This window comes from Topomyia yanbarensis, chromosome 1 (genome assembly GCF_030247195.1).
Source record: "Topomyia yanbarensis strain Yona2022 chromosome 1, ASM3024719v1, whole genome shotgun sequence".
Classification (NCBI taxonomy): domain Eukaryota; kingdom Metazoa; phylum Arthropoda; class Insecta; order Diptera; family Culicidae; genus Topomyia; species Topomyia yanbarensis.
Window position 1 is genome coordinate 3,805,584 of NC_080670.1, and position 12,229 is coordinate 3,817,812.

The 12,229-nt window shown below is 38.4% G+C and overlaps 2 protein-coding genes across 2 annotated transcripts in view; one reads left to right on the top strand and one right to left on the bottom strand.

Moving 5' to 3' along the window:
* Positions 1–12,229, bottom strand: part of LOC131676646 (M-phase inducer phosphatase-like) — a 183,961-nt gene that overhangs the window by 46,077 nt on the left and 125,655 nt on the right. The window lies entirely within an intron of this gene.
* Positions 4,323–12,229, top strand: part of LOC131676648 (lateral signaling target protein 2 homolog) — a 30,886-nt gene continuing 22,979 nt past the window's right edge. The window contains exon 1 of the mRNA XM_058955863.1: positions 4,323–4,478. Within this exon, the coding sequence (XP_058811846.1) occupies positions 4,415–4,478 (64 nt within the window). The 5' untranslated portion in view covers positions 4,323–4,414. The remainder of the gene's footprint in view (positions 4,479–12,229) is intronic.

Consider the following 12,229-nt stretch of genomic DNA (forward strand, 5'->3'; position numbering starts at 1 on the left):
ACGAACGTGAACAACATCACAGACGAAAGAACTAGTTAAATATGCAAAGCTTGTCTAGCACCGCTGGCTGCTTTTTCCTCACCCGTTCCAGATAAGTGCTTTTTATTCTCGTTCAAAAGGAATGGATGTTTTCAATGTCAAGGCGATCTCTGCGAGAAGCTAACCATTCAAGATTCGATGTTGGCTGAACACAAGAACTAAAGAGAACTTTGAAAAATTGATTGACTTTGAAATCGCACCGCCAAGTTTTATAATAAAATCACAATGAGGCATCCGCTGCGAATCGTAAAAAAGGAAACGATGGGAAAAATTTTGATTGTTAAACAACCGCACCCAAACATAACTTTATGCAAGTTATGGGAGTATAAAGTTTTATCTTTAGTATGCATGATGGGTGCAGCTTAATATTCTCGGATTTTTGGAAGAACCAGTTGAAAACTGTATACTGACCTAAGAGCAAAAATAATAGAATCCTCTCTGCCGAAGTGACTGTTTAGATCTGCGTCGAAACGTCAAATTCCAAAATACTCGGTCACTCTCCATTCAATTGTGCATCTGACTCATTGAAGTGCAAATGAGCTATCGGGTTCGTTTCCGAGAAAGCGGACACCCGTGTGCTACGACACGGGTTCAAAAGTTCATCGAATCCGTTGGCAGTGACATGCAATCTCTCGCCAGCTCGCGCCGTTTTTATACTTCGAGTTAGTTTCACCGATTGCATCATATGCTAATATGTAAGCAATGTAGGTATAGCACGGAACAGAAGGAGCAAGGAGGACATCTAATTTCATTCATAACGGCGAAAGTCATAAATGCTCACCAGCTGATAACGGCCCGGCGAAGAAAGCGCCGATAAGTTCACGCAAAGGTTTGTAGAATTTATGTTATTAGTCTGGTGAGGGATATTACATTTCCGGTCGCCCTTTGGAGCGCCAGCCGGTGTTTGTAAACAGAGGCGCTTGGGTGGCGATTTGTGTTGACATTGTCGGGCTAGTATCAGACGATGCATTTCAACCGGACAGCGCGAGTGTTTCTGTTGATCTTGATTGGTTGAGTGTTGTCAGGAAATGCTGTTTATGTTAACGCCTTAGTGAATCTATAGGTTAAATCATGAAAATCAATTCGGGTTTTCTTAATTAACTTGTTTTATTTTGGTTTTTTTTAAAATTCAATCGGCGAAAAAATTTTATGAGAAAAACTTTTTATCTTAAATGATTCTTGGTAAGTCGTATTCTCGAAACATGTTCAGGATTCTTTGCAAAGTAAACATTTAATCCATCGGAGTCCGGTCATTAGGCCGATTGAACATTACTCCGAATGGACGCTAAGCCGAATGGACATTAGGCCGAATGGACAGAAGGTCTTATATATATTATGCCGACGGAATTCGGCCAAGAAGCCGAATTTTTAACAGGGATTTTTTGGGGGTAAACATAAGAAGCCTTGCGGCAGAACTAAATTTTTTAACATTTATATATTGTTTTCGTCTTCTATTTTTTGAGATATCATTTTTAACATCCTAAAGCCCATTTTACACCAATAGATTAAAATTCGAATTTTTTAAAATTCTACTGTTGTGTAACTTCTTAACGCTGTAACTGTCAATCAAGTGCTTCAGTGCAAAACGAAACTTTCCGCAGGGATTAACGTGTTCAATGATATCAGTACTGAATAATTTAGGTAAAGGAACTGGATAAAAGCGACTTCCGTAAGCCTGAACTCCATTTTCATCTGCAGAAAATATTCCATCTCACTAAGACTCGGTCATATAGCACAAAATATGAAGTCAATGACCATGCTATTTCGTCAGTGTGGCACTTTGTGATCAACTTCACTCAAATATAAAGCTTTTTCTGTTCTTCATACATTACAAACCAAATCGACTTAAATAAATTCTGTGTAATATTTATCAAGCTTCTCTTTCACTCATTTCCCTATTTTTCCTTTTAATATTAATCGCACAGAATGCATTGAGGTCTAGGGCTTTTTTAAGTAACACCGAGGCTGCACCATTATTCCTACAACTGTAAGACACAAATTACTCGAAAAATACTTATAAAACTACGCATGTCGATTTTTAGTTGAAGGAAGATGTAAAGAAATATGAGGAGGATCTTTGTACGACAGCAAAAACATTGATAGTCATGAACCCAACAAAACAGTCGAGTGTACAGTCACACATTTTTTGACGTTAACTAGTTTAGTAGAAACACAAATAGTTTCATGAATACGAGTGGTTTGCTTGCTCACGATTTTCATAAACGGCTCCGTCTACGATATCGGGAATATATGACCATATTTTTTTTCTAGAGTATATTATCATATAGCTAAGATTGGCTGAGAATACACCACTTCGCGGTCTTATTATCCGCGTACGTCTCCTAGAATTTAACATGATATTTCATTAAGGAACAGCTTAGATCACCTGAAAGAATTCCCTGAAAAATGTAACAGTAACAGGAACAAAAATCTACCCTTGAGAAAACATCCATTTTCCCATGCTACAAATTGAACTATTCGAACGAACCCGGAAACGATCACCTAACAAAATTCCTTAATCCGCAATCCTTCCAGCTGATTTTCACACGTCCGAAAACCCGAACAAGAATGTAGCTGACGACAAAAATCCCCATCATAATTCACACCTTTTTTTCCCGAGATTGGGATGTTGTTTGAAGAAGATTTTGTATGTAGCGAAAAAAGTGACCAAACAAGCGGAAGCGGTCATGGGAATTTGAATCGGAGAATCTTCCAAGTTTCTGAAGCTCCTACTGAGCTGGTAACCTTTCGTTTGAAAATCGCTCTAGCAGAGGGGGTTTGATTTATGGAATTATTACATCGTTATTGATCTCTAGCTCTCTGTAACCTTCAGGGTCAAATGCTGGCGGACTTCACCGGGAACGATAATAATTGATCTGCCTCATTGAATAGAATATCCTAAAGGCAAGTGCCGCCTACTATAAAAACGAGTTTTTTGTTCGAAAACGGGCAAATTGTTGGGAATATAAAGGAAATTGGACCAGGATGGGTTTTGATGGTAAAACTTGACAAAAAGAAGATAACTATGGCAAAAGGTATTTTTTTCTGTGCCTTTGAGTTGGTGGGTGTTTTTTAAAGTTTAAATCTCCCCCTGTACGCTCGATACTGCTTGGCAGGTATCGGAACTGCGCTAGGGAATGTCTTCAAACCTGTGCCCTCGTCACTTTGCACAATAAGCGGATTAGACCTGTGCGTGCGATTCGGGCATATTCGAACCTTTTCCCTAAACTTCATGTCAGATTTACGATCGGTCAGTCAGTCAGCTCATCGCAAAACATCAATCTATTTCCACTGAAAACTAGCCGGCATACAGCATACAGAGGGATTACCTATCGAATGGGCAGATTCTGCAGGCTAAAGGTTTCGGGCGAAATCGAACCGTTTCTGTGCTAAAACGGGGGGAAATATTACAACGGCTGAAAGAGGTGTAGCTTTGTTTGACCAACAATAGGACAAAAGTACTGACCACAAAGCGAGAACAAAACCTCCCGCGTTGTGTGCATGGACACAAATTTGTTGTCCATTGAGGCCAGCGGGATGTTCTTAGCTCTTGTGAGGAAGGTTTGTTGATGGCTGACGTTAAGTTGCAGTTTAGCGGGATGTATTCTGGGAACGTGTGCGCAGCAAAAAAAGGGGTTTATTTGATAGTTCTTGCTCCGAAACAACTACAAAAAATTTCTGATCGCCATTCTGGAAGGAGACAGAATGGGAAGAAATGATGTCATGTATAAGATAGATGCTCAGATTGGCAAGTGTCAGTACTATTTTGTATACCGATTTTCATACTAAACGATTTTAAAAAAATCTAAAAAGTTTTTGAAAAACTATCCAACCTTGATGTTCTTCGTACTTTAAAAAAGGATTGTATCCAGCTTTCACAACATAATAGCAAATTTCAACATATGAGGATGGACAGGCTCTGGATACGTGGATTACCAGTAAACGATTTGCATTCCATTGTTCCAACTCATCAGATGTACAAAAGACCTCTTTGTATATTTTAAATAAGATTCTTGTACTCCGAAGCGCCGCTTTCGAGTTGCTATCTCTAGTCCCGCTTATGACCAATCGATCACGTTTGGCTGGAATCTGTTACTCACCTGAAAAAGGAAAACAAGAAAAAAGCTTCAGTTAAGGGGATTTTAAATACTGGGGAATTGTTGGGCAATTGTTCGGGGTTTGCACACAAAAAAACGAAACAGAAAAAATACAAAACTTGAAAAGGGTTAGAATTTCAAGACAATCATTATATTCTTTCTTTCTCTACAGGATAAATAGGATTAACTGATGCTGCATGTTAGCTGATTAGATCTCGAAAGATCCGATTGGTGTTCTTGGAATAAAACTTTCGAGGTTCTTTACCGTCCTCCTAATTATGGTTTTTAAGAGCAAAGTAACATCGGTGGAGGACCGTACTAAGGAAACCAATCGGAAAACAAGTAAGATTAACAGTAAACTCGATCATTTCGTTCAAAGTCCATAGATTCACTGTAATATTAACATAATGCGAGATGCACAAAACCGCCTACAAAATGTGAAAATATTTTGTGGCCTATCCTATCTGCATCTAAACAATGCTTGGCGCTATAATAAATTTTGCTTCAAATCTCACTATCCTTTTCATAAGGATTCGGATCCACTGAACATGAAAATTACAGTTAATAGTTTTTTTTCTATTGCAGCGTTTATTTGAGTTTTGGATTTAAAAAACATTTAAACATTGCTATCCACGGGGAAGATTCATTTGTTCAACTATTGACGAGTAAATTACCGACTTATTTTCTCTGAATAACAGTGGCTCCGGTGAAATATCAATCAACTTCTCACCGGGGCACTAACAAAACAAAATCTAGAGCTCAATAATCAAAGCCTTGAACCACTTATAAAATCTCAACACCTAATTGTGACTGACTGACTGCCTTTTTGAACTGTCGGTTCGGGGAGGAACAAAAATATTTGCACAAGTCATTCAGCCTAATTGGGAAATTTCGTTCCGCTCGGAAGTTGCTTCCTTTCGACCCGTAGCGGGTGGAACAACTTAAAAGCGAAATGTAAAAATAAAATCCTTAATCCCGTATCACAACAAGGAAATGCCAGGACAAAGCGGATGCCGCCAATGATTTTTGGCCGAATTATGGTTTAAAACATTGGAACGGATAGAAAAAACAAAAGAAAATGCAAAAACAACTTCGAATGAGTAGCAAAGCTGGACATTTTCTCGAGAAACCAGTACTCCACTAGAGCAAACGTTCCCTCCGAGAGTCCCGATTGCTAGGTTAGCCTTAATTTCTGTTTGAACAAGTTGTACAAAGTAAATATATGCCCTTCTCATGCCATCGAGTAAAAGAAAAACAGCTACACATGATCGATCCTCCGTCTGACCGGATTCCGCTGGACCATACATGGAACCTGCTCTTTCCTTATTTGACAGGACATTTCTTGCGCTGCTCGCCAATAATGGGGCACAGCGGTAACGGAATGTATTTGTTTGTCAACAAGCACTCAGCGGTAATTTGAGAGCTACAATGACAAACTGCTCCGGTGTCCGGTGTGAAGGATTCCGGGGTCCGTATTCTGCAAAAACTGTTCTGTGTCTGTTACCGTTAGTGGTACAGCAGTATCTCGAAACGGATGAGCTATGCGAGACACACCAAGACTGCGAACAGTTATATGTTGAGAAATGGTCGACTTTCCCACGCACTCCTGGGATCATCTGATCACAAACAGATGGATTGTTGAGATCATATTTGACGCAGGTACTTTGTGTTTGGACGTAGGAGACAAATAATTCTGCGAAAAGAGTATTCATATTCGAACGATTTACATGCATACATATCGAAACATGGTGTAGTAAAATTTTGTTACGATTTATTTAAATTTATATGATTAATTAAAAACCGACTTAATCAACCTAAGAGAGAGATGAGACATTTCTTAAACATATCACTGTTGGATCATTTCTTTGTTCGTAGAAGGCACCCAACTAGAGGTGAGATGAACACATTTTTTTGAGCCCTACACGAATAAAACCATGTATAAATTGAATAAATTGTAGTAAATCAACAGAACGAACAAAAAAAAAATAATGCAAAAAAATTTAAAAAATGTTAAATTTATAAAATGAGTAGAATGAATAATACAAAATCAAAATAATAAAATATATAAATCAAATCATTTCAGCTCATTGAATGAAAAATTAGACAATATTAAAAAAGTTATAAATTAAATTGTTCTAACAATTTCGATGAAATGACCAAGACGAATGAAATGAATAAAATGAATTGATTAAAAACGATGAATAAAATAAAAGAATAAAATAAATGAATATAATTAATTAAATAATAAAAATAAAAATAAAAGTAATAAAATAATAACTATCCAAACAAAAGAGATGGAAACTTGGTTGTTTCAGCGAAATTTTAACGCATATTTTAGCCGAAACAACCAAGTTTCCATCTCTTTTGTTTGAAGAGCTCTAAAATTCTCTAGAACAAAGTATTCCCGAGAAATTAACACATAAAAAGATAATATACGGAAACGAATTTTTGGAGAACACCCTACCTTAAATATTGAAACATTCAAATATTGAAACATTAAAATATTCCATAGCTTAATTTTACATATGTAAAAGGTTGATACTTTGAACACCGTAACCATAATTACCTCCCTAATTCAACTAATATAAAAAATCATCAAAAAAGAACAAAGAAAATTTGCCAAAAACACTTTTTATGAATAACTAACGATTTGGGCGCAAACGATATTGTCTTCCTAAATAAGATTTTGGAACCATAGCGTGTTGGTGGAATTTTTTAAAATTGTTTTTGCGGTATATTTTCTATTTTTAATATAGCATTTCTATGAAATTTAATTGGGTCTCGGAAATGTTTATGATACTTTCATGTAAATTTTTGAATTTTAACAAAATAACATAACATAACCACATAACAATATTTCTGTGGTGCTTCAAAATTACTGTCATAATATTATCGTAAATTATAAACGTAAATTAAAATGGTCATAAAGTGAGCTTGGACAACTGTTAACGTGTCGATCTTGTCCTTTTGGTGTAATTTCTGTTTCTACTTCAATTCGAATAAAACTGCAACTGAAGCTCATCGAATGCTTCAAGTACTTGTGATAAGGCTGAGCTGCGTGAAAGAATCTATCGTGAGTAGTGTGAACATTTCAAAAATGGAGATTGAGGAAGATAAGCAGGGCGATGGAAGAAATAAAGATTCAAAGTAGATTATTATATTGCTGTCAGATGGTTGTAGAGTTACGAAATTAAAATTTGTGGAAATTCTTAAATCCTCGAAAGACTCTTAAAACCCAACGTATATGGACAGGCGATATCACGACCACAAACTCAATTTCTAATTATTTTTTGGACACTAAAATGTGTACCAAATGTTTAATCTGGCTAGGTGTAGTTCGACTGACGAGCACAAACGTGATTCGAGACTCGAACAACAGATTTAACATTGGTTTTGCACCTTCACGATGAAATGTTAAAATCAGGATGATCATTTTACATAAATAAAGAGATACTCTGTAAATAAGTAAAATAAAACATTTGATTTTTGAATAAGAAAGCAATCTGAACATTCCTCCCACTCAAAACCTAAAACGACCGTTACAGTCCTGTTACTTTCACCTCCCCGTTTCACATCCCACCCCGGACAGATAGGGAGCGCAGATACCGGGAGAGTTGTTCTGTTGCCCCCAGCTCAAACCGTAGGTTTGGTTTTTCTTTCTTCCACTTTCCTGCATCCAGATTTTGACCATACAAACATTTCTTCGTATCGCGAAGGTTCTCTTCTATCCCTTTCAGTCCTACGGGAGTGCCCATGGAGAGAATGTTCGCGATCAGTGTGTGAATGGCATTTAAAAATGGCATGAGACTTCTCTTTTTGTCGATTTTTTATGTTTCCACACTCTCGCGAACCGACGACCGGATACCCTGCCTTTATCATTACTCTGTTTGTGCTTATGCTTAGATATCATTCCTTCTGCATCAGCTTTTGACTGTCGTTGGTAGCTGCTCCTTTGACCACATGTGGTAGTGATTCCCGTTCAAATACTTTAGCGCTCTATCTCTTTCTCACCCTTTCCTCGTTTCAGATTACTACCGTGACCATGCAGCAAGTGCCCAAATGGCTTAGATGTGCTGCGTTTGTGTGGATGCAAACGCGAAAAATGCAACTCATATAATACTCGGCCCTTTAAATCACGGCAGCTCACTTGGTAACTGCGTGTGTTAGTTCCAAAAGATTTCCGAACCAATACACTGAAGTTTTTTTTTATGCGGGGGATACGTACCGCATAAAAAAAATCCGCATAAAAAAAACCGCATAACTTTGAGAATCCGCATAAAAAAAAACCGCGTAACTTTGAAAATCCGCATAAAATAAAACCGCATAACTTTGAAAATCCGCATAAAAAAAACACATAAGGTGTGAAATATTTTTCAATATTAAGAGCCATAGTACTCAAGGAAAAGCAAGGATTTGAAGTAAAAAAGTTTAGAAAAAAGCGCGGAGTAGGGTCATATGAGCAAGCTTAGAGTTTTCCGGCTACTTAGCTCTTTTTCTTCTGCAACGCAGGAGTCAGGATCTTTTGGCATTAAATGCGAATCACCTGAGTCTGCGGCATGTCCAGACAAGCGTAAAGTCACTTAATGACTTATGCTGTCGGAACCTTGACTTCTTGGAATCGCAAGACTGACCTCGGCACCTAACCGACCAGCATCGAGATAACGATTTCGAGAGAAATTTCAACGTCGGGAAATTTCTCCGTCGGAGTAGACTAGGCCCCCGCCGGGGACTAATTCGAATAGATCGGGAAGTAGCGCCGGCAGATGCTCGTCGGGGCGCCTGACAACTGGAAGTCACTCCACCCCGAATCGCAGTTCGTATCGGTTTCGGAAGATCTTCCACTGCCGGGGATCTTTTCGTCGGAGTAGGAAAGATCCACCGTCGGGGACTATTCCGAGTAGTCCGTAGCGAATCGCCGGCTTGAATCATCGGGGCGCCAGTGAACCGGACGCAATCCTCCACCGGGAATCGCTGGACTAACCTCGGCATTCTGCCGGACTGCATCTAAGGAAGAATAACGTGTCCGTCAACGGTTGCAGGAGACATTCTTTCGTCGCGGAACTCTCCGCCGAGGTAGGCTAGCTCCACCGTCGGGAGCTACGCCGAGTAGCACCGAACGCGACAGACCCTGGTCGTTGGGGCACCAGTGAACCGGAAGCCACCCTCCAACCGGAATCGCCAGATCGACCACGGCATCCAACTGGTCAACGTAGAGAGGAAGGCATGTAGAATATCATGCCGTGCAGGACTGATTTGGCGGTTACGAGACAAGGGAAATCTAGCACGACCAGCTAGACCTGCAATCAAGTGAAGTGCATTAACACGCCTCCCCCCAAAGTAGTCATTTCAAATGGAATCCGGGGGATCAGGCAAATGTCGGACTTCTTGGTGGAGTTTAGAGGAATAGAGAGTTATCTTCTCTGTTCAGAGTCCCTCACTCTGGCACATGATGGACGAAATCGGTCGTATGGTCTAACTACTGAACGTGTGCCGGGTCGGCGTAAAAGCTTTATCACCAAGTAAAAAAAAGATACACGCTCAGAGACTTTTTTTCCGATCTCGCCGAACTGAGTCGAATGGTATAAGAGATTCGGCTCTGCGGGCCTCGGTTAAAAAGTGTTAATTCCGACCGATTGCATAAGTTTTATTATGAGAAAGGTAAAAAGGTATTCAGTCATTTTCTGTTTTTATTTTCACTGCATCAAGAATACTTCTCATATCCTTAACCCAAAGACTAGTAATTTATAACCTAAAATAAAAATATGAATATTTTATGTCTTTTGTTTAAGCATGTGCATTCACGAGGATCTATCTTTCGATAAAAGTCGCTTCAGGTGATGCCCTAGAAATTAAAAGGAAGCTGCATAAAAAGAATCACATAACTTTGAAAATTCGCACAAAAAACCGCATAACTTTGAAAATCCGCATTAAAAAAACCGCATAACTTTGAAAATCCGCATAAAAAAAACCGCATAACTTTGAAAATCCGCATAAAAAAAAACCGCATAACTTTGAAAATCCGCATAAAAAAAGTCGCATAAAAAAATCCGCATAAAAAAAAACCGCATAAAAAAAGACTTCAGTGTACTGTTCCAAATGGACGCTGCTGCAGTCGCGCCAAAACAGCGCATCTTTTCCATCACAAAATTCTAAGTGGTTGGAATATTTAACCGATCTCAGGCCCCCGATCAGCCCCAACCAAGCCCCAAAAGAAGGTCTTCGTTTTTGAGGTTTCTTTGCGAAGCAGCTTCGTACAAAACACGTAAAAAACAGGCTTATTTTGGATTTCCAACGGTCGCCGGCAAGATTGGAGGAGAAAGAAAGAAATGGCGAAACTTTGCCTAGCCCCATCCGCAAGAATCCAGCCTGGAAACGAACTGAAGAAGTCAATTTAAAAAACGAATCTGCTTCTTCAAAACGAACATGAAGAAAGAGAAAGAGAAAACCGATAATGATTAGATTAGTTTTGACGTAGGAATAGCTTGTATAATATTTACGAGAGGTCATTTTCATTCAGCTCTCGCACACCTCTGGTTGATAAAACGACATTTTAGTATTCAGGAGTTGTCCCCCGGCCGATGATCGAATCCAAATAGCTTCATGAAAGCGCATACAGTGAAGCATTTGCTATGATATCGTCCACAGGGTTCGAAAGTGTTCTGTGGAATATTTTGAAAGGCTGTAGAACCTGATGTTTCCGGTCTTGAGCTGAAATTTATCACCCCAGGCCTAGTTAACGCGTAATATTGAATAGGCCTAATAGAGACACGCACTTTTGTGCGTGCTCAGACAGTCAGTGAACTTGGCGAAAAGATGACCGGGTTACCGTGACAATCAGGTGTTTCTTTTCAACCAGGGTTGATCTATGGAAACGCGTTTTTGTCGATATCGAAAGATTTTTTATCCGATTACTGAGGTTTTAGCCTTAGGGATATTCGCCACTTTTATCAATCTTGAAAATAGTCTAACCATACATGCAGAAGCTCGGAACAGAGCCCAGGTGATTTATGTACAAGGCAATCAATTTACCAACTACAGGAAAAAAATTGTTCCGAAATTCGTGAGAAAAGTGCCATGAATTCTGGAACAATTACCTTTTTAGGATACGAAAACAGGATTGTGACCATTAATCAGGTGTGTTATATTTGAGTTCAATTTTTTCCCGTACAAAATGCTTTTATTTGCGGAGATGTTTTTTTTTATAAATCTCATTCACAGTTTCCGCCATGTGATTTTTTCTGTTCGAGACTAACTCACTGACTCGTCCATATCCATAAATTTAGAAACAATGTTTACGGTCCGACTATACGACTTGAACTGATTTATGATTTATTCTATCTTGATCATGATCTAGACTTCGTGGTTGTGAAATAGTTCAAAAAATCAAAATAGTCTTTATATTTTGTCGTGAACTATTTCACGAAACTCGATATATAATTTATAAATACACTGAACTGATTCATGATTTCTAGTATATTAGTCGCGATTTACCATCCGTGCTCATGGAATAGTAAAAATCATAAAATATTGTTCATGAATTCGTGAACTTGTTCATGATTCGTACGATATTAATCACGTTTCACCATTCGTTCTTGTGAAATAGCTCACAAAATCATAAAATATTCATGAATTCGTAATCTGATTCATGAACCCTACTACAATACTCACAACTTTCGTACTTGTAGCATAGTTCATGCAATCATAAAATATTATTCATGAATTCGTAAACTTATTCATGGCTTCTAGTATATTAGTCACGACTCTCAATTAGTACATATAAATAGTACATAAAATCAGGAAATATTATTCATGGAATCGTGAATTTCATGAATTCTTAATTCATAGCATATTCATGAACTGGACCTTAATTCATTGTATACATTCAGAACGGCGCGCTCAGATTTTCTGTTCTTGGGCTCACAATATCATTCCCAAAACATTTGAACATTGAGCTGTTCGCGCATAATTCGAGATGAGCTCACGAAAAAAAAAAAACGATGACACATACTCACACACAAGGAAACTTTGTTAGTATTTGGTTTCGTATCTGTCTTCTACACCTCACATCACGAAAAAACAGATGCATTTCCGCT